This window comes from Giraffa tippelskirchi, chromosome 8, assembly GCF_054371585.1.
Source record: "Giraffa tippelskirchi isolate mGirTip1 chromosome 8, T2T-mGirTip1v1.2.pri, whole genome shotgun sequence".
Taxonomy (NCBI): Eukaryota; Metazoa; Chordata; class Mammalia; order Artiodactyla; family Giraffidae; genus Giraffa; species Giraffa tippelskirchi.
The window spans coordinates 56,857,878-56,878,198 of record NC_137282.1 but is presented as its reverse complement, the minus strand read 5'-3'; the positions used below and the strand labels follow the sequence as shown (position 1 = coordinate 56,878,198).

The window sequence follows — 20,321 nt, the reverse complement described above, 5'->3', positions numbered from 1 at the left end:
CTCACAAATTACTCCAAGAAGCCTCTTCGCTCTCCCCAGGCAGGCCTGAAATCTGCCTTCCAGAGTCCTGCTCCTGCTTCAGAGCTGCCAGCGGGCTCATCACTGTAATCACCCCCTCGTTTGTCTCACCCCACTCAGAGCCTCTCCAGGCAGGGGCTCTTTCCTGCTTCCCCCTGGAGCTCTGACATTCAGTGGGAGTCCAGCATTCTCAGGGCTCTTTAGTGAATGTTTGGTGAGTGAACGAATGAATGAAGAGGGTAAGGGAGAGCCCAGTGAGACAAAGGCTCAGCAGAGCACCGTTATGACTAAAAGTGCAGAACCAGTGTCTCACTCCGATCAGAACAATAAGGAACAAAAGTCTCAATGGATGAGAATTCAGGTAAATGGAAAAGGTGGATGAAGGAGGCTTTAGGCTATGCCACTTTTTCCATAGCATATATAACAAACTACTGTAACCTCTTTGTACTGAAGCTTCCATAAAAACCCAAAAGGATCAGATTCAGAGTCTTCATGTTGGTGAACATGTGGAGCTTAGGGGAGAGTGGTGCCTGGCGAGGGCAGGGCAACCCCACACCCTTCCCCATTCCTTGCCCAAGCATCTCTTCCCTCTGGCTGTTCCTGAGTTACATCCTTTTACAATCAACCTATATTCTGGTAAGTAAAACATTTCCGAGTTGTGTCAGCTGCTCTGGCAAATTAATGGAACCCAAGAAGGGGGTCATCATTACTTTGCCAACAAAGGTCCGTCTAGTCAAGGCTATGGTTTTTCCAGTAGTCATGTATGGATATGAGAGCTGGACCATAAAGAAGGCTGAGTACCAAAGAACTGATGCTTTTGAACTGTGGTGAAGACTCGAGAGTCCCATGGACTGCAGCGAGATCCAACCAGTCCATCTTAAAGGAAATCAGTTCTGAATACTCATTGGAAGGACTGGTGTTGAAGCTGAAACTCCAATACTTTGGCCACCTGATGCGAAGAACTGACTCATTTGAAAAGAGCCTGATGCTGGGAAAGACTGAAGGTGGGAGGAGAAGGGGACAACAGAGGATAAGATGGTTGGATGGCATCACCTACTCAATGGACATGAGTTTGAGCAAGCTCCGGGAGATAGTGGAGGACGGGGAACCTAGCATGCTGCAGTCCATGGGGTTGCAAAAAGTCGGACATGACTGAGTGACTGAACTGAACTGACCTGAAGGAGGGGGGTTATTGGAGCCTCTGACCTATAGACAGTTGGTCGGGTGACTGGACTTGTGACTGGCATCTGAAAGGGTGGGGGTGAGGGGACAGGTCTTGTGGGCCTGAGCCTTCCACCTTTGGGATCTGGAGCTCTCTCCAGGCAGACACTGTCAGAATGGAGTTGAATTGTAGGAACTTCAGCAGGTGCTGAAGCACAGCTGGGTGGTGTGTGGAGATCCCTACCCTCCACCCCCTGGCCAAAGCACACACTGTAATTGGGTGCAGAACCTTTCTTATCCCCTGAAACTTTTAACTTACCATAACGGGACAATGAAGCATACACAGAGAACTAGGTAATTTGAAGCCATGCTAAATTTAGAAGTTTCTCCCTCCAAACACTTGCCAACCCTGCTTAAGTTGCCTTTTTCACATCTTTATACCTTTATGAAAAAAAAGGCTCACATACCAATACAAAATTTTATCAACTAAAGGATTACTTCTGCATAAATCTATAATTCTATATGTTCATAAGCAAACCTCTTTTCCTTGCTCCTTTTCTTACCATATATTACTTCCTCTAATAAAATACAAAAGAAAAAAAATAGGAGATAAAATTTCTTACATTTGTTAGAAGAGCAAGTAAAAAGTCTCTCAAGAATATATTTTCAGTTAGCAGATAACCATCACAAAACACAAGACTTAAAAAAAAATAATGGCATTTACTCACTCCTTTATTGTACTTGATCAGTTCTGATTGATGTATAAGTATCTATGATACCAGTATTAAATAAAGATTAATTTTAAATTTGCTACTGGTAAACTCAAACTTAAAACTCAACATTAAAAAAACAAAGATCATGGCATCAGGTCCCTGCCTGAGAATTGATGCTTTTGAACTGTGGTGTTGAAGACTCTTGAGAGTCCCTTGGACTGCAGGGACATCCAACCAGTCCATCCTAAAGGAAACCAGTCTTGAATACTCATTGGAAGGACAGATGTTGAAGCTGAAACTCCAATACTTTGGCCACCTGATGAGAAGAACTGACTCATTTGAACATCACTGGCAATGATTTGTTTCCCCATCTTTTTTTCCAGATGAGGGAAAAAAAGGAAATGGTGGCAGGTTTTATTTTCTTGGGCTCCAAAATCAGTGTGGATGGTGACTGCAGCCACAAAATTAAAAGACGCTTGCTCCTTGGAAGGAAAACTATGACAAACCTAGACAGTGTATTAAACAGCAAAGACATCACCTTGTCGACAAAGGTCCATACTGTCAAAGCTATGGTTTTCCCAGTAGTCATGTATGGATGTGACAGCTGGACCATAAAGAAGGCTGAGTTCTGAAGAATCGATGCTTTTGAACTGTGGTGTTGGAGAAGACTCTTGAGTGTCCTTTGGCCAGCAAGGAGCTCAAACCAGTCAATTCTCAAGGAAAATCCACCCTGAATATTCATGGGAAGGACTGATGCTGAAACTCCAATACTTTGACCACCTGATGTGAAGAACTGGCTCACCGGAAAAGATCTTGATGCTGGGAAAGATTGAGCGCAGAAGGAGAAGGGGGCAGCAGAAGATGAGATGGGTGGATGGCATCACTGACTCAGTGAGTTTGAGCAAACTCTGGGAGATGGTGAAGGACAGGGAAGCCTGGCATGCTGCAGTCCATGGGGTTGCAAAGGGTGGGACACGACTTAGTGACTGAACAACAACAAAAGTGTATACACAGTATAAGGAAACAAGAGACCCTTTCCAGATCATTCCATAAATAAATGGCTAATTTGCAAGTTCTTTCACTATGTGAGTTCAGAATTCAGTATTCGTTCTTATTACCAATGACCACCTGAGTTTTGAGAAAATAGTTTTCCTTGTAAATAGTCCACTAATTCCAGTCTTGAGTTTAGCATCTCAATCTCATAGTAGGGTATCTGTGAAGAGAAGAAGAGAAAACCATCATGATGCTTCATAATCTGAAATCACCTTGGCTTTGGGGTACCCTGTCCGTCTGTCACACCCGCCCCCACGGTGGAACGTCAGCTCCCGGCAGGAGGACATCATAGCCAGCTCACGTGTCCTGTGTGCCCAGAGCCTGTGACGGGGCTGCCAGCACTGAGAGGGGTGACTGAACAAGCACTAAACATGATCCTTGTCCCCAAGGAGCTTACAAATCAGGTACCAACTTAAAATATGCAATGAATACAAAAAAATACATACAATGAAGATCATGCTTTAGTACTGAGAGGGAGTTTCTGACACTTCACATTAGGGTGAGAGGCCGACCTGCACTGGGAGTTATGGAGGACCAGGCCTGGGACACCCCGAGAGGTGGGGACCCCCTGAGTGGCCTGGGTGGGGGAGAAAGGCCAGAAGGGAGACCACTGGGCTTGGGGCAGACAGCCTGGCCGCAGGCAGACCGAGGAGTGTCGGAATGCTGAGATGCAGAGGAGTTTGACTTTATCCCATAAGCGGTAAGGAAACAAGGAAGGTTTCTGAGCACACTGGCAATGATGTGTTTTAGAAAAAGTAATCTGGGCGGGTACAAGACGGAATGGAAAAAAGTAACCACACAGGAAAGCAGAGAGCAGAGTGGTAGACAGCTTGGGTGACAGAAAGCTCCATTACACGCCTGGTGACTCCTCACTTAAGACCCTGTTGAGTGATCCTCAATGTAAAGACAAGTAAGTCTTAAACGCTAGGAGTCGATGAAGGTCTTGGCTTTAATGGGCTATCTTGTCCATTTTATTCATTACATCAAGAGATATTAAAATAGATATTCTAATAATCTAGCAATTCTAAAAGCAAAGTAAAGCACAGCTTATATAGAATTTAGGGATGTCTCACTTTTGGAAAACAAGTTTAAAAACCGTGTTTCAAAATACAAATCAAGAGACAAGCGTAATGAACAAAGCTGACATATAACTAGATATTAGTCTTGGTCTACTGGGTTGACACACCACTTAGTACCCTGGGAAAAGCAAATCTGAACTAGAAATGGCTTTTGGGGAAAAAAAAAGGCAAAACCGTACCTGGACAACTCGATAACCAAGCAAGCGCAGGTGTCTTTGTTTAGTAGCCTCCTTCCCCAGTAAGTGTTTGCTATTCAGACAAAATCTTTTCGGACCATCAATGCACAGTGCTACTCTAAAAAACGGAAGAGGAGAGAGGAACTTCATTTTTATAACAATCCAAAATATCCATATAGTTTTAGCTGCCAGAGTTTATTTGGGACTTGGCTATGCCTTTGTGCCCATACTGTTTTCAAATGACTCATGACTGTCATCCAATGATCTGATGAAAAAGGCACTCAACTTTATTAACATTAAGGTTCATAAAATGTTACAAGGAATTTCTAAAACTGGTATGCCATAGTGTTTATCTCCAGAACTACGTCTACCTTTTCCACTTTCTTAAGAAACAATCCTTGTGTATTAACCTGGACAAGTCTCATAACGTACAGACCACAACGGTTTTCTTTACCTTTTATGTATATCTTCATCAATTGTAAATGGTAATACAAATCCGTCTTCATCTAATTTAATTTCAACATCTGGTGAGAGAAGAAAGGAAAAAGTCTTCGTGTGATACCCTCACAAACACTAGCTTCCTTCCCTTCTGGCTGTTTTGATTTCTTCCACACTGCGTTTATCAACTGGGCAGAAGGCTGCAAAGTAACAACCACACCAGACAATGGTGAGAACTTTAATTTGATCAGAGCTTTGCCCAACCACATCGGGGTAAACTAAGAGAGCTCCCCTGCACTCGAACAAGGAGGGGGCCCTCTGGGTCCCTGGGGCATGACGTGAACCACACACACTTTCACTCTCCTGGTAACAGATGGTGGGAACAGGGAAGACGATCCTACACAGCTGGCACCTGGCATCCCTGCACTCCAGGGCCCCAGGGTGGGTGAGGCAGCCAGAACCCTGACGCGCGGGCCCTGGGCACACAGGCGCCCCTTCCTTCCCTGTAAAGGAGCTCAGGAAGGAGGGGAGTGAGACATGACTGTGTGAAGCCCAGGAACACTGTCCTCTTTGAGCTGACTGTCCTTGACGCAACAGTGAAAAGAGAAGGCCTCCGACTCTCTAGGCAGTGCCGTCCAGCAAACCTTTCAGCAATGATGGAAACACTTATACCAGACACTGAGCACTTCAAGGGTGGCTAGTGCACCTGGGCACCCAAACTGTGAGTTTTTAAAACTGTAACTAATTTAAACTTAAACAGCAACCAGTCTGTGTGGCTACTGTACTGGACAGCAGTAGCCTAGAGGACAAGTGTTCCCTTGCTCAGTTGTGTCTGATTCCTGGTGACCCCAGGGACTGGCGCCTACCAGGCTCCTCTGTCCTCGCATGGAATTTTCTAGGCAAGAATACTGGAGTGGGTTGCCATTTCCTTCCCCAGGGGATCTTCCCAACCCAGGGATCAGACTCGCATCTCCTGCATTCGCGGGAAGGTTCTTTACCTCTGAGCCGCCTGGGTAGCCCTGAGAGGACAAGAACAGCTGACAATTACTGAGCACTTACTGTGTCCCGGGTATTAGTCTGAGTTACTTCATTTGCTTACTTTGGGTCACTATTCCAATGAATGCCCCAAAAGGATGCCCAAAGACATTCTGCTGCATGAGGCTAACCTGCAAGACTCTACTCAGAGTCTTGACCTTTCACCCTACTGCCCACCCCGTTCCCTGTGCCTTCAGCGAAGGACCAACTCCACTTTGTTTCCAGACCTGTGGTGGCTACTAAGGCCCATATGCTCCATCAGGGGACTCTGTGCCAAGGTTTAGTTAACAACAAAACTCCCTACTACTTACCTATTGTGTAGCAATAGGGTGTTAACACTTTTGAAGCGAAATACAGCCTTGCTCCTAACAGGTCGATCAGTCCAATCATCACAGATTTATAAAGGTGAAAATCCATGGGGGTCTCCAGGGAAGAGCACGGAGTAAGAAAGGATTTCACTTGAAACTTAGGAAGAAGTTTTGGACCCTAAAAATGTATGTGCAAATGTGAGAAAGAAAAATAAGATACAAAATCAAAGAATAAAATGAATGCTGCCTGAGTATAAAAATCTGATCCAAGATTACTTTATAGGCAATATGCATCTCTAAGACTTGGCACAAATACCTTTCTCAAAATGACAATGTCAAATATTCTTTTTACAAAAAACGTTGTATTTTGAACTGGGGTATAGCTGACTTAACAATGTTGCGATAGTTTCAGGTGAACAGGTAAGGGACTCAGCCATGATATACAAGTAGCCATTCTCCCCCAAGCTCCCTCCCCTCCAGGCCGCCATGTAACACTGAGCAGAGTTCCCTGTGCTGTCCCTTGCTGGTTATCCATTTTATGTACAGCAGTGTGTACATCTCCAACCCAAACTGCCTAACTGCCCCTTCCTCTTAACCTTCCCCTTGGCAACCATAAGTTTGTTATCTAAGCCTGAGTCTCTGTTTTGTAAGTAAGTCCATTTGTATCGTCTCTTAGATCCCACATACAAGGGCTGTCATACGACACTTCTTCTCTGACTTCACTCAATATGCCACTCTCTAGGTCCATCCATGTTGCTGCCAATGAGACAATGCCAAATATTCCTGTTATAGTTCGAGACTAATAATTCAAAATATCTTTTAAATGTGTTTGAAATAAGAAAGCAAGCCAGCTCAAGAAACATCCCTAGAGCTCTTAGAACTGCTTTAAGGGGCTTGAGGCCACCCAACTGAGTTTTTAATAGTGGAAAATGTGATAGAACTGACATTTAAAAGGAAAGCTATGTAATAACGGTGCTGGTTATCCATTTGGAAAAGAACTAAGCTAGAGTTCTGCCACACATTACAGACTATAATCAACTTCAGGTAGATTAAAGATCTAAATGTAATAAGAAAATAGTATTTTTTAAATTCAGTAAAATATTTATACTACTGTAGGAGTCACAAAATATTCATAAACAACACAGGAAAGCCAACAGCCATAAAAAATGAACTGATTTGACTATAAAAAACAAAAATTTCTGTGTAGCAAAAAGGCATCGTAAACAATATTAAATTAAAACGAAAAAAAATTAAAACAACAAACCAGGAGAACATATTTGCAACACACACAATAGTTAATATCTTTTACAATGTGTTCTAGGGCTTCCCTGATAGCTCAGCTGGTAAAGAATCTGCCTGCAATGTGGGAGACCTGGGTTTGATCCCTGGGTTGGGAAGATCCCCTGAAGGGAAAGGTTACGCACTCTAGTTTCTGGCCTGGAGAATCCCATGGACTGTATCGTCCATGGGGTTGCAAAGAGTTGGACACGACTGAGCGACTTTCACTTTCACTAGGACAAAAAACAAAAAAGACAAACAACCCTAAGAAATAAGAATTAAGGCATAAACAGGCAATTCATAGCAAATGTAAATGACAAAAAAACACGTTCAACTTCATTACTGCTCATTAAAATGCAACTTAAGCATGTGACATGACATTTCATTAAGTTGAATGACAAAATTAAAGGCACTAAGAACATACTGCAACAGAAATGGGGGGAGACAGTCACTATCATTCACTGCTGGTGAAATGAGACATCTACAACTATTAGGGGGAAATAAATCCATCAGTGTCTGCCGAAAACTAATCCAGCCATCCAGAGGACGAGGTGGTTGGACGGCATCACTGACTCAATGGACAGGAGTTTGAGCAAGCTCCGGGAGATGGGGAAGGACAGGGAAGCCTGGCCTGCATGCAGTCCATGGGGTCGCAAAGAACTGGACACGACTGAGCGACTGAACAGCAACATCCCATGGTCAGGAATCTAGTCTTTAGATTAAAATAACAGAAGGCCTCCAGTATGAAAGGGTACGTATGCATGTTTATGACAGCACGGCTGATCAAGACAAGTGTTGGAAAAGGCCTGTAAGTCCATCCATGATGGGTGGAATTATTAGAAAAAAGTCTACCTGCTGGCAACTGACTCCAAGTGAATGAAAACTGTTTTTCAATGTGGTTACTCAGCTCAAAAGAGAAGAACTTAAAAGATGACTGGGGGTGGAGGAGGGGGTGATGGGGGCAGTGGTGGAGGGGAAGAAGGAAGCAAAGAAACCCATCCCTGTAGGGAAATAAATCAACGAGCTCATGCTTTTACCTTGTAGAACGGGCATTCCAGAATCGAGGTTAAGAAGAGTTGGGTCAGTTGCACTAGGCTCAGTCTGTCCAAACTGGACTCTTCACCTGAAACACAGAGCATCTCAGTCAGAGTTCAGTTTGAACCTGGTGTGTGATCAGAGAAAAGAACAGCCGGAATGCACATTAACTGTGACCGTAAAGAAGCACTGAGCACTGAAGAGCTGATGCTTTTGAGCTGTGGTCTTAGAGAAGACTCTTGAGAGTCCCTTGGACTGCAAGGAGATCCAACCAGTCCATTCTAAAGGAAATCAGTCCTGAATATTCATTGGAAGGACTGATGCTGAAGCTGAAACTCCAGTCCTTTGGCCACTTGAGGCAAAGAGCCAACTCACTGGAAAACACCCTGATGCTGGGAAAGATAGAAGGCAGGAGGAGAAGGGGATGACAGAGGATGAGATGGTTGGATGGCATCATGGACTCAATGGATATGAGTTTGAGCAAATTTCGGGAGATGGTGAAGGACAGGGAAACCTGGTGTGTTGCAGTCCATGGGGTCTCAAAGAGTTGCACATGGCTGAGCAACTGAACCACAACAACGTTAATTAATTCACTCTAATATCTATACAGTCAGCAAAAACAAGACCGGGAGCAGACTGTGGCTCAGATCACGAACTGCTTATTGCCAAATTCAGACTTAAATTGAAGAAAGTAGGGAAAACCACTAGTCCATTCAGGTATGACCTAGATCAAATCCCTTATGAGTATACAGTAGAAGTGACAAATAGATTTAAGGGACTAGATCTGATAGAGTGCCTGATGAACTATGGACAGAGGTTCGTGACATTGTACAGGAGACAGGGATCAAGACCATCCCCATGGAAAAGAAATGCAAAAAAGCAAAATGGCTGTCTGAGGAGGCCTTACAGACAGCTGGGAAGAGAAGAGAAGTGAAAAGCAAAGGAGAAAAGGACAGATATTCCCATCTGAATGCAGAGTTCCAAAGAATAGCAAGGAGAGATAAGAAAGCCTTCCTCAGCGATCAATGCAAAGAAATAGAGGAAAACAACAGATTGGGAAAGACTAGAGATCTCTTCAAGAAAATTAGAGATACCAAAGGAACATTTAATGCAAAGATAGGCTCGATAAAGGACAGAAATGGTATGGACCTAACAGAAGCAGAAGATATTAAGAAGAGGTGGCAAGAATACTCAGAAGAACTGTACAAAAAAGATCTTCATGACCCAGATAATCACGATGGTGTGATCACTCACCTAGAGCCAGACATCCTGGAATGTGAAGTCAAGTGGGCCTTAGAAAGCATCACTATGAACAAAGCTAGTGGAGGTGATGGAATTCCAGTTGAGCTATTTTAAATCCTGAAAGATGATGCTGTGAAAGTGCTGCACTCGATATGCCAGCAAATTTGGAAAACTCAGCAGTGGCCACAGGACTGGAAAAGGTCAATTTTCGTTCCAATCCCAAAGAAAGGCAATGCCAAAGAATGCTCAAACTACCACACAATTGCACTCATCTCACATGCTAGTAGAGTAATGCTCAAAATTCTCCAAGCCAGGCTTCAGCAATTAGTGAACCGTGAACTTCCAGATGTTGAAGCTGCTTTTAGAAAAGGCAGAGGAACTAGAGATCAAATTGCCAATATCCGCTGGATCATCAAAAAAGCAAGAGAGTTCCAGGAAAACATCTGTTTCTGCTTTATTGACTATGCCAAAGCCTTTGACTGTGTGGATCACAATAAACTGTGGAAAATTCTGAGAGATGGGAATACCAGACCATCTGACCTGTCTCTTGAGAAACCTGTATGCAGGTCAGGAAGCAACAGTTAGAACTGGACATGGAACAACAGACTGGTTCCAAATAGGAAAAGGAGTACGTCAAGGCTGTATATTGTCACCCTGCTTATTTAACTTATATGCAGAGTACATCATGAGAAATGCTGGGCTGGAAGAAACACAGCTGGAATCAAGATTGCTGGGAGAAATATCAATAACCTCAGATATGCAGATGATACCACCCTTAATGGCAGAAAGTGAAGAAGAACTAAAGAGCCTCTTGATGAAATTGAAAGAGGAGAGTGAAAAAGTTGGCTTAAAGCTCAACGTTCAGAAAACTAAGATCACGGCATCTGGTCCCATCACTTCATGGGAAATAGATGGGGAAACAGTGTCAGACTTTATTTTTTTGGGCTCCAAAATCACTGCTGATGGTGATTGCAGCCATGAAAGTAAAAGACGCTTACTCCTTAGAAGGAAGGTTATGGCCAACTTAGATAGCATATTTAAAAGCAGAGACATTACTTTGCCAACAAAAGTCCGTCTAGTCAAGGCTATGGTTTTTCCAGTGGTCGTGTATGGATGTGAGAGTTGGACGGTGAAGAAAGCTGAGCGCCGCAGAATTGATGCTTTTGAACTGTGGTGTTGGAGAAGACTCTTGAGAGTCCCTTGGACTGCAAGGAGATCCAACCAATCCATCCTAAAGGAGATCAATCCTAGGTGTTCATTGGAAGGACTGATGTTGAAGCTGAAACCCCAATACTTTGGCCACCTCATGCGAAGAGTTGACTCATTGGAAAAGACCCTAAAGCTGGGTAGGATTGGGGGCAGGAGGAGAAGGGGACGACAGAGGATGAGATGGTTGGATGGCATCACTGACTCGATGGACATGGGTTTGAGTAGACTCCGGGAGTTGGCGATGGATAGAGAGGCCTGGTGTGCTGCAATTCATGGGGTTGCAAAGAGTCGGACACGACTGAGCGACTGAACTGAACTGAATAAGATACCTTTAAATGACACTAGAGAAATAACTTGTTAGAATTAATTACGCCTTCCTGCCTGTCATCTCAATGAAATCTCATTCTAGCTTTCAAGAATGCAAGCTCCTAACTGGAGAATATAATTAAAAGTGACAAATACATGTTAGAATTAGAATTAGTGGGGATTCCTTTTATCTATGGAGATCTAGATTCTTACAGATTTGGGTGGTCTTGAATTAAGAGGAACATCTCTCAAAAAAAGGACAGGATGTCCCTGGTGGTTAAGTGGGTAAGACCCAACGCTTCCAGTGCAGGGGGCACGTGTTTGATTCCTGGTCAGGGAAGTTCCACATGTGGCCAGTTAAAGGAAAAAGGGTGATAGAGCTGCTGTCATCAAAGCTCCTAACATGTTATTATGATACTGCCATTGTCATAACCAGATCTCTACAAGAAGATTCAGTTTCTCAGCTAGGGCAGCAAAGTCTGTTTACCCAAAAATGTTTTATGTCTCCGAGCAACGTTCTACTGGTCTTTAACCCTGTGTTTATGTTAGCATCTGCAACTTCAGATCTCTTCTTCAGATCATAGTGGAAGAAAAAATAAAGGCTCAATAAAACAGGTACATGCGGTGTATGTATGCTTAGTCGCTCAGTAGTGTTCAACTCTTTGCATCTCTTTGGAGGGTAGCCCGTCAGGCTCCTCTGTCTGTGGGATTTTTCAGGCAAGAATAGTGGAGTGGGTTGCCATTTCCTTCTCAAAAAAAAAAAAGCTATATATGTGACTTGAAAACATCAAGGTCAAATGATAAGTTTTCTATTCTCAGAAGTCATAACCAACTCACCTTGCAGCTGCTGAAGAAAATATGGGCTGAATATCTTGCCCATAAAGTTGACTGGATGGCGCTCAATAAGCGAACACGAATGGAGAAGTTTCAGCAGTGTTTTGGGGGGAAAATGACTGAAGCGGGTTAACAGCATGTTTTCTAGCTTCTTAAATAAAGCAGAAGCATTTGGTGGCAGATAGTTGAGTTTTCCAAATGGCTCAATTAACTTGGCAGTTTGACTAGGTGAAAATTTTTCTGTTTGACAAACAAAAGTTTCTGCCACTGCGTTGAAGATGGGTTCTGAAAGAATCAGCTTTCTGCTGCAGTACTCCATGATTCTGCTGACAAGCTCAGGATCCAGAGTGAGACACAGTGAAGCGACATGCTGCTCCAGGGTTTCTGTAAAGAATCGGTCACTGTGCCCAAAGTATATGAACGCCTCTAAGACTTTTCTGAGCTCTTCACTAGTGAAACGAGCGATATGCCGCACTACGTATTTACTCAGTTTGATAACCAGGGGAAGTGCCTGAGTCTGATCAAGGACCGCTAGGGCAGTGAGCATCTGGCTCATCAATTTAGGACTCAGGTGGGAAACTAGTGATAGAGAAAAGTGATTGATCTTATTTAAGAACCTCTGCTGTTGGTCCGCTTTTTCAGGACTCGCCTGCAGTAGTCTGTAAAGGGTCACGATATCCTCGGGGGTAAATGTTTCCAAACTTTCCCCTTGCAGTTGATATATGATCAGGTCTAGCGTTGAACAACCCGGACCGTGCAGTTTAATCAGACTTTCCCCCAAAATACAAAGACTGTGAACGTCCAGGCCACCCCTTTCAAGACGATGCAGGCTTTCCGCCTCCAAGCTCATCAGCAAGCGACTCTGAGCATCCCCATACAACAGGGTGAGGGCTTGAAAAGCAGTCACCAAACCTGCATTTGACAGATCCGAGGGATCCCGTCCAAACTGATCACACAAAGCTTGAAAGGCACTACTCTCCAGTGTTTCTTTTGGCGACCTTTGATCACCATCTTTTTTTTCCACTTCACAAATTCGACGTAAGGCTCCTGCCATCATAGTATCAGGCAAAGTCTCCAGTGTGCTTATAAAACGTAAGACTTCTCCTGATGAAGTGAAGCTGTTTAGTTTCCTGTAAAACATCTGTTCATTCACATTTTTAACATTGTGTTCAAACCTGTCCCAGTTGTGTACTTGAGAGAACCCTGGCTCCCCAACTGGATGGAGGTCATTTCCGTTTTCCGAATGAAACTTCTTACAATGGGCATGATGGAACCGGACCCTGATGGGCCCAGGTTGCAGCAACGAGAACCATGGACACAGATGCTCTTTGACTGTCCTGTGAATATGATTTACATGCTGAATTTTCAGAGCAGCCAGAGCTCCGTGTATCCGAAAATCAGATAAGTGACAGAGGTTCCTCCGCAAGGTAACTAAAGCCATGCCATCAGATTCTCAGCTCCTCTTGAGTTACAACTACGTTAAAAGACTAAAAAAAAAAAAAAAAAGTGGTCAAATATATTACAACACAGTTCATTCAACATCAATGCTTATGAAACTAAGGATGAGTACCCAAAAGAAGTCATATCCACTAAATATTTCCCACTCAAACATTAGTACCATGTTATCCAGATGTAAAAAAACAACAGAATTGTGCCATTTGCAGATGCTTGGATGGAACTAGAGACCGTTATATGGAGTGAAGGAAGTAAATCAGAGAGAAAAACAAATATCCTATATTAATGCATATATGGGGAATTTAAAAAATGGTATAGACAAACTTATTTGCAAAGCAGAAACAGAGACACAGACAGAGAGAAGAAGGGGGGAGGAGGGATGGGATGGATGGGGAGATTGGGATTGACTTTTAAACACTACTGATACTACATATAAAATAGATAACTAAAGACAGCTTCTGCAGCCATGAAATTAAAAGACGCTTGCTCCTTGGAAGAAAAGCTCTGAAAAACCTAGACAGTGTATTAAAAAGCAGAGACATTACTTTGCCGACAAAGGTCTGTATAGTCAAAGCTATGGTTTTTCCAGCAGTCATGTACTGATGTGAGAGTTGGACCATAAGGAAGGCTGAGTGCCAAAGAACTGATGCTTTTGAACTGTGGTGTTGGAGAAGACTCTTGAGAGTCCCTTGGGCAGCAAGGAGATCAAACCAGTCAATTCTCAAGGAACTCAACCCTGAATATTCATTGGAAAGACTGATGCTGAAGCTGAAGCTCCAATCCTTTGGCCATCTGATGCAAACAGCCAACTCATTGGAAAAGACCCTGATACTGGGAAAGATTGAAGGCAGGAGGAGAAGGGGATGACAGAGGATGAGATTGTTGGATGGCATCACCGACTCAATGGACATAAGTTTGAGCAAACTCCAGGAGAAGGTGAAGGAAGGGGAAACCTGGTATGCTTGCAGTCCATGGAGTCACAAAGAGTCTGACACGACTGACTGAACAAATGAGAACCTACTGGATAGCACAGGGAACCCTACTCAGTGCTGTGTGGTGACCTAAATGGGAAGGAAATCCAAAGAAGAGGGGATATATGTATACATGTGTCTGATTCACTTTCTTGTACAGCATAAACTAACACAATATAGTTGTAAAGTAACAACTATACTCCAATGAAAACAAACAACAGCAAAAAGGCATAAGTACCAGAAGAGCAGTGACTCTGCACCCTAGAGCTTAGAATTGAAACCGTTTACCTCAGACTGGGACTCAAACCCAAACAAAATCCAGTTTGGGATTTAAACCCACATGGCTGGGACTCGAACCCAGCCAAAACCCACAGTACCTGGTTTCAGGACCTAATGAAGCTCAAGCTCTTGACGTCTCATCGCAGAAAGAATTCAGTGAGAGACAAAATGATAGGTAAGAAGTGGATTTATTCAGATACAGAGAGAAGCACACTCCACAGAAGGGTGCGGGCCGTCGAAGAGGGCGAGTGTGGCTGTGAAATTTGGTGTGGTTAGTTTTTATAGGCTAGGTAATTTCATAGCTAATGAGTGGGAGGATTATTCCAACTATTTTTAGGAAGGTGTGGAGACTTTCCAAGATTTGGGCCACTGCCCACTCCCTGGTCTTTTAACAGTGCTGTGGCACTACGGTGGCACCTCTGGGTGTGTCATTTTACTTGTTGATTGAGGATTAAGGTCTAGTCTTGTCTGCCATCTTGGTCCCATTTGATTCTAATCGGTTTATGTTGTGTCTTTGGGCTATGTCATTCTTTCAGAAGTTGTGCCCTACCCCTTTCCCTCCTGTTGCGGCTGGATCTCATAATCAGCGCTATCATTTGCCAGGCAATGTTGTACTTAATTCTCCCAACAACACAATGAATTAAGCACTTTAACGTCGTCTTAGAAATGAGGAAACTGAAGCACAGAGATCTCATGTTGTCCAGTTCACACAGCTAGTAAGCGGCTGAGCCAGACTTCAACTCAAGTAGTCTGGTTCCTTCGCACGCCTCCTATGTGCTGGTTGGCGGAAAGAACTGCACTTGGTCCAACGTCCTCAAAATACACAACTGAAGTGACCATTAATTCACAAGGCAAGGGTGAAAAGAGCAGCTTCAAGGTCTCCGAGGGGTCGGTTTCCCCTCAGAGTTAGGATCTGGCCAGTACTGAGGAACAAGAAGGTCTAGCTTTGCAGATGGGGGAAAAAATAATTAAAACGTTGATCAACGGAGGGGAAAGGTGCCCGGCCGGTCCACCCTCGATCAGCCCTGCGGTGGGAGACCCGGGAACACGGAACACGAGGGTGCGGGACAGCGGGGGACGGGGCGCCCCGAGCGGGGAGCCGCGTCCTCTCTGGAGGGAAAGGACCTGATGGGCCGGGCGTCCCCAAAACGGGCGCCGCGGAATCCTACGCTCACGCACAGGGAAGGGCGGGAACCGCGTCCGAAGAGCGGGGAGGCGAGCCGGGGAGCGAGTGCGAGCGCCTCAGCGAAGCCGTGGGCCACGCACGCCGGGACAGCCAAACCCACAGCCCGCCTGGATACCTACCGGGCTCCGCGCGCGCCGGGGTCCCAGCAACCCACGCGGCTCCGCAGCCTCGCCGGCCTCCGTACGCTCGCCCTTCACAGGAGGGGGCCTCCGGCGCATGCGCCAGGAAGGGGCGGGCACCCCACGCCCAGGCGCGCGGTGATTGGCCCAAGCTCCTTTTCCCGAGCCTCCTTATTGGTCCTCGGCGCGAGGCGGTGTGCGCAGGCGCGGGAGCGGGGGCTTGCCTTCCCTGCGCTTTTTCCTCAGCGTCCCGGCCGGCTTCCCTCAGGTGAGTGTACCATGCGGCCGTCGCTGCCAAATCTAGGCGACCGGCGGCGGCCTCCGCGTCCCTTCTGCCAGCTCAGGCTGGACGCGCGCGGGGAGGAGGTCAGGACTCCGGCCTGGCAGGGCGGAGGGCGGGCTGCGCCGGGGACTCGGCCCTGCGCCCTCCTCGTCGCCTCCCGGAGGCGTGCAGTACGGCGGAGCCGGTCCCGCAGGTCCTCGTGTGCCGTTCCTCCGTCGAGGTCTATGATTCTGAACATTTTTCCTAGACGGAGGTCGAAGGGCACGTTGGGGCACCGGGTTGGGGGAGGGACGCGAGAGGCAGGGATGCGATGGGTGCGGACCCGTCCGGACGCGGGGTCCAGCAGCGCTCCCTGGTTCTCCGTCCCGACCTTGTCCTGCGGGTGCCGGAGACCCCACTCCCTGAGAAACGTGGGCTGCAAGTGCCAGCTCTGTGAGGTGGTTGAGGGGCCGAGGGTATCACGCAGTGAGCATCTCGGACGGTGCCTGTGGCTCCTGCGAAGTGCTCCGGGCCCTTGGCTTGGATAGTGGTCGAGGCCCTTTCCATCACTGCGCTGTCGTGCTTCTGGATCAGCTCGGTGTGTAGTGTCTCCACGTCGTCCCTTTACCCGTTTATCCAGAGTTAGAAAGAAAGAACAAAGAAAGCGCTCAGTCGTGTCTGGCTCTTGCGACCCAATTAACTGTATAGCCCGCCAGGCTCCTCTGTCCATGGGATGCTCCAGGCAAGAACACTGGAGTGGGTTGCCATTTCCTTCTCCAGCTGATCTTCCCGACCCAGCAATGAACCCATGTCTCCTGCAATTGCAGACAGATGCTTTACCGACTGAGCTATCTGGGAAACTTTTTTCTTTTTAAATCCAGAGTTAACCTCTCACGTACCCGCTGTATCCAGCGCTGTTCTGTTCCGCAGGTAATATTCTAAGCTTTTTTTTTTTTTAAGCATCGTGCTTATTAGTACTGTTCTTTTACCGTTTAATTCCTTCGTGGCTTTAAGTTGTCCTCGGATCTAATTGGCCAGAGGAGCAAAAAAGTATCTGCGGTTCGTTCCCCAAAAGCCAAGTTTGGGGTTTGAATTTCAGTTTGCCCTGAGTGCTTAAGTCGCTTCAGTCGTGTCCTACTCTTTGTGACCCCATAGATTGTAGCCCACCAGCCATGGCAACCCACTCCAGTATTCTTGCCTGGAAAATCTCATGGACAGAGGAGCCTAGTAGTAGTAGTTTAGTCACTAAGTCCTGTCCGACTCTTGCCACCCCATAGACAGTAGCCTGCCAGGTTCCTCTGTCCATGGAATTTTCCAGGCACGAATACTGGAGTGAGTTGCCATGCCCTCCTCCAGAGGATCTGCCCAACCCAGGGATCTAACCGGGCGTCTCTTATATCTCCTGCGTTGGCAGGCGGGTTCTTTACCACTAGTTCCACTGGGGAAGCCTGAATCCTTACATATTGACAGTCTCTCAGGTTTAGACACTTGAGGGGTGTGGTGAAAAATCTGTGAGCCCTTTATGTTACTCCTGGTTATCTGTTCAGGAAAAAACATAAAACTAGTAAAAGATTTGAGTGGATTAGAAGTATTTTTTTCTCTGTTTATAGGTATGTAAGTATGTCTACACATGCATGCAGATGTATATGATATTGAATTAAATAAGAAAGGTATTAACTAGAGTATTGTGATTTATTTAGCATTGAGATCAAGTAGGAATCAATTTTAATTGAGTTTTTACCATTTTAGTGAATTTTTAATTCTACGTTTTTTTAAAAAGAGCAAAGGTATCTGAAATGTATTGGACACTGCTGTGTGTCTCACCGTTGTCTTTGTCAGGTAGGTACCGTCATTGTCCCCACTCTGAGGTGCGAGAACCAAGAGACTGGTCAGTTGAGAAGCTGGCCTGAAGTTCCCCTCCCGTGAATGGTCACTCATGGCTGGATTCAAGCCCCGGTAGTCTGGCCCCAGAATCTGATTTCTGAGCTATGGCATTAGAGCTTTCCTTGTATTCGCCTTGATTTAATGAATATTCTGTTTTTTAGACCTTAAGAATTAATGCTAACCAACTTAGATAAGTCTATTTCATGTTATCCCGGGATATTGTTGCAGTCCATTTTTAATTAAGAAAATTAATACCCGCAGGTTGTTACTGCTCCATTAAAAAGATAAATCCCTTTTTCCCTTCTGTTTTACAGTGTAACTATTACAGCTGTAGCATATGCCTTGAGGTAATGAGGTTTTTGTTACTCTATGCTACACAACAAGGACAAGCAAAGGCCATAGCCGAAGAGATAAGTGAAAAAGCAGTTACGTATGGTTTTTCTGCAGATCTCCACTGTATTAGTGAGTCGGATAAGGTAAGTCATGGTTTTTACTGCGTTTCACGCTTTGAAGTATCTTGGTTGGGAATTGATGTTAAAAAACAAAGTAGGACCCTAAATGCCACCATGATCCTTTTTTTGTTTTTTTAAATACTTAGAAATTCATTTTATCAACTGTGTTGTAAGATTTCTGCCAGTTTTTTTCTCTGTGTGTGTGTTAAATTAAATTACATGGTCTTAAAAACTAGGATGACTAACCACTCACCTGTAAATGGAACTAGTATATCCCTTGTATTTCTCACTGGGTTCCTGGGAACAAATGTGTGTGTGTTCACAGGAACATATGCGCTTTCCACCTCAGGGATCCTGGTGCCCTGTGCAAACTGCCCTGAAATAATGACCTTGTCATTCATGCCGGAGTTCCTGGACCAAGTGAAGAACCACTGAATTCTTTTGTGAAGATAGAGTTTAGAGTGAAGGTGTAGGATCTGCGGGAGACTCGGGGACTGCTTGTGTTTCTGTATTCAGTCTCTGCAGAAGTTCCCATCTTAGGATTGTTGTTATTGTTGTTCAGGCGCTGTGTCGTGTCCCACTGTTGGTGACTCTGTGGACTGCAGTGTGCCAGGCCTCCCTGTCTTCCACTACCTCCCGGAGTTTGCTTGGACTCATATTCACTGAGTTGTTTACGTGAGATCTTAACAGATCTGTGCTTAGAAGACCTAGTCTGAGGCCTTCAGGTTATAGTCTCATACATTTCAGGCCTTAGGAAATGGCAGCCCACTTCAGTATTCTTGTCTGGAGAATCCCATGGACAGAGGAGCCTGGTGGGCTACAGTCCATGGGGTTGCAGAGAGTCAGACACAACTGAATAACTAACACTCACTCGGGCCTTAGCCACGAGCAGGCTCTTCTAATTCCCATGGTGATGTGCCAGCCACTAAGCCCTCGAATTCAGCTCAGTACTTGAAAAACCACCCGGCCATGCACTCTCACTCCAGTTCACAACCTCTGTTCCTTCCCTCATGTCTGGTTGGAAAGACTAGCCTGTCAGCCGCAGAGGTGAATTATAAGCTCAGCTCCTAGAAGGAAAACCACCAAGTTCCTTGATGTAGCAGGGCCAGGCGGAGTCCCGATGGAGCCACTCACCCAGGCAGGAGGGTCCTGGTGGGGACTGCAGCACGTTCGGAGTGAGTCGTGGTACTGCTGGATGGAGCTCCGTCCAAATCTGTTACTAACCCCAGAGACAGAGTCGGCAGCATCACATAACTAGCCCTGACATGGCCCCCTCGCCAGTGACCCCGGTGTGGCCAGCAGCTGTTTGAAAAGTTAAGTGAGTAGTGAGCTTTTTTTGATACCACAGTAGTCATGTTGTTTGCCCTCCTCAGCTGAATGGTTTCTTCAGTTGTTCCTCATCCAAGTTTAACCTGATTGCTCTCTGCCCTCCTTAATCACAGTCGTTTTTTTCAAGGTAAAGCCACTCACTATAAACTGCAGAGTTCTGTCCCATAAGCGTTGAGTTGCCTGGTAAAATGTTAGCTCAAATCTTCACCTGTTACATCAGCATGAAAAATAAAGCAAATACCTCGGAGCCCAGCGAGATGATATTCATTGATAGTAGAGCTCATGATTGTGAATAGAGAGAGTGAAGTGCTTTATTGGGAGTACTTAAATTTAGGTGAGAATTAGAATAAGGAAACGTGAGTTTTAAGACTTGGAAACACCAGTGATCCCAGTATTCCATATTCTTGGCCCTTTGGAACCCTGAGGGGGTCGGGCCCTTCCTGATAGCTAGGTCTCCTGATCTCTGAGGAGTAACACTTTCACTTTGCCAATTTAAAAT

The 20,321-nt window shown here is 45.4% G+C and overlaps 2 protein-coding genes across 14 annotated transcripts in view; one reads left to right on the top strand and one right to left on the bottom strand.

The window, feature by feature from the left end:
* Nucleotides 1–1,893: 1,893 nt before the first annotated feature.
* Nucleotides 1,894–15,971, bottom strand: FASTKD3 (FAST kinase domains 3). Of its 3 annotated transcripts, none has more exons than XR_014062214.1 (7): nt 15,896–15,971; nt 11,889–13,372; nt 8,297–8,382; nt 5,985–6,159; nt 4,655–4,838; nt 4,204–4,318; nt 1,894–3,105 (listed from the first exon to the last, which is right to left on the bottom strand). XR_014062214.1 is itself a non-coding variant. In XM_081520592.1 (7 exons), exons 2-7 carry the CDS (start codon nt 13,324–13,326, stop codon nt 3,007–3,009), a joined length of 1,983 nt encoding a protein of 660 aa, XP_081376718.1. In that variant the 5' UTR covers nt 13,327–13,372; nt 15,770–15,971; the 3' UTR covers nt 1,894–3,006. The 3 variants fall into 3 exon arrangements, 2 of the variants coding, with proteins under 2 accessions (XP_081376718.1, XP_081376717.1); XM_081520592.1 differs by having other exon boundaries at nt 4,655–4,724; nt 15,770–15,971; XM_081520591.1 differs by having other exon boundaries at nt 4,655–4,724.
* A 122-nt stretch (nt 15,972–16,093) lies between these two features.
* Nucleotides 16,094–20,321, top strand: part of MTRR (5-methyltetrahydrofolate-homocysteine methyltransferase reductase) — a 30,672-nt gene continuing 26,444 nt past the window's right edge. Inside the window, exons 1-4 of one of the 11 annotated variants that reach the window (XM_081520581.1) lie at nt 17,368–17,489; nt 17,768–17,827; nt 17,938–17,996; nt 18,356–18,517. In XM_081520581.1, the coding sequence (XP_081376707.1) occupies nt 17,788–17,827; nt 17,938–17,996; nt 18,356–18,517 (261 nt within the window). In that variant the 5' untranslated portion in view covers nt 17,368–17,489; nt 17,768–17,787. Of the gene's footprint in view, nt 17,088–17,367; nt 17,828–17,906; nt 17,997–18,355; nt 18,554–20,321 lie in introns of those variants that run through there. The other 10 variants (XM_081520589.1, XM_081520583.1, XM_081520586.1 and 7 more) reach the window with 10 other exon arrangements.

Excerpts from the sequence above, each read along its gene's own strand:
- FASTKD3 (XM_081520592.1), bottom strand. The coding sequence starts at position 13,326 with ATGGCTTTAGTTACCTTGCGGAGGAACCTCTGTCACTTATCTGATTTT. Across the intron at positions 6,160-8,296 it reads TGGAATGCCCGTTCTACAAG|GGTCCAAAACTTCTTCCTAA; the intron begins GTAAAAGCATGA and ends ATACATTTTTAG. Across the intron at positions 4,319-4,654 it reads GATGAAGATATACATAAAAG|AGTAGCACTGTGCATTGATG; the intron begins GTAAAGAAAACC and ends TCCGTTTTTTAG.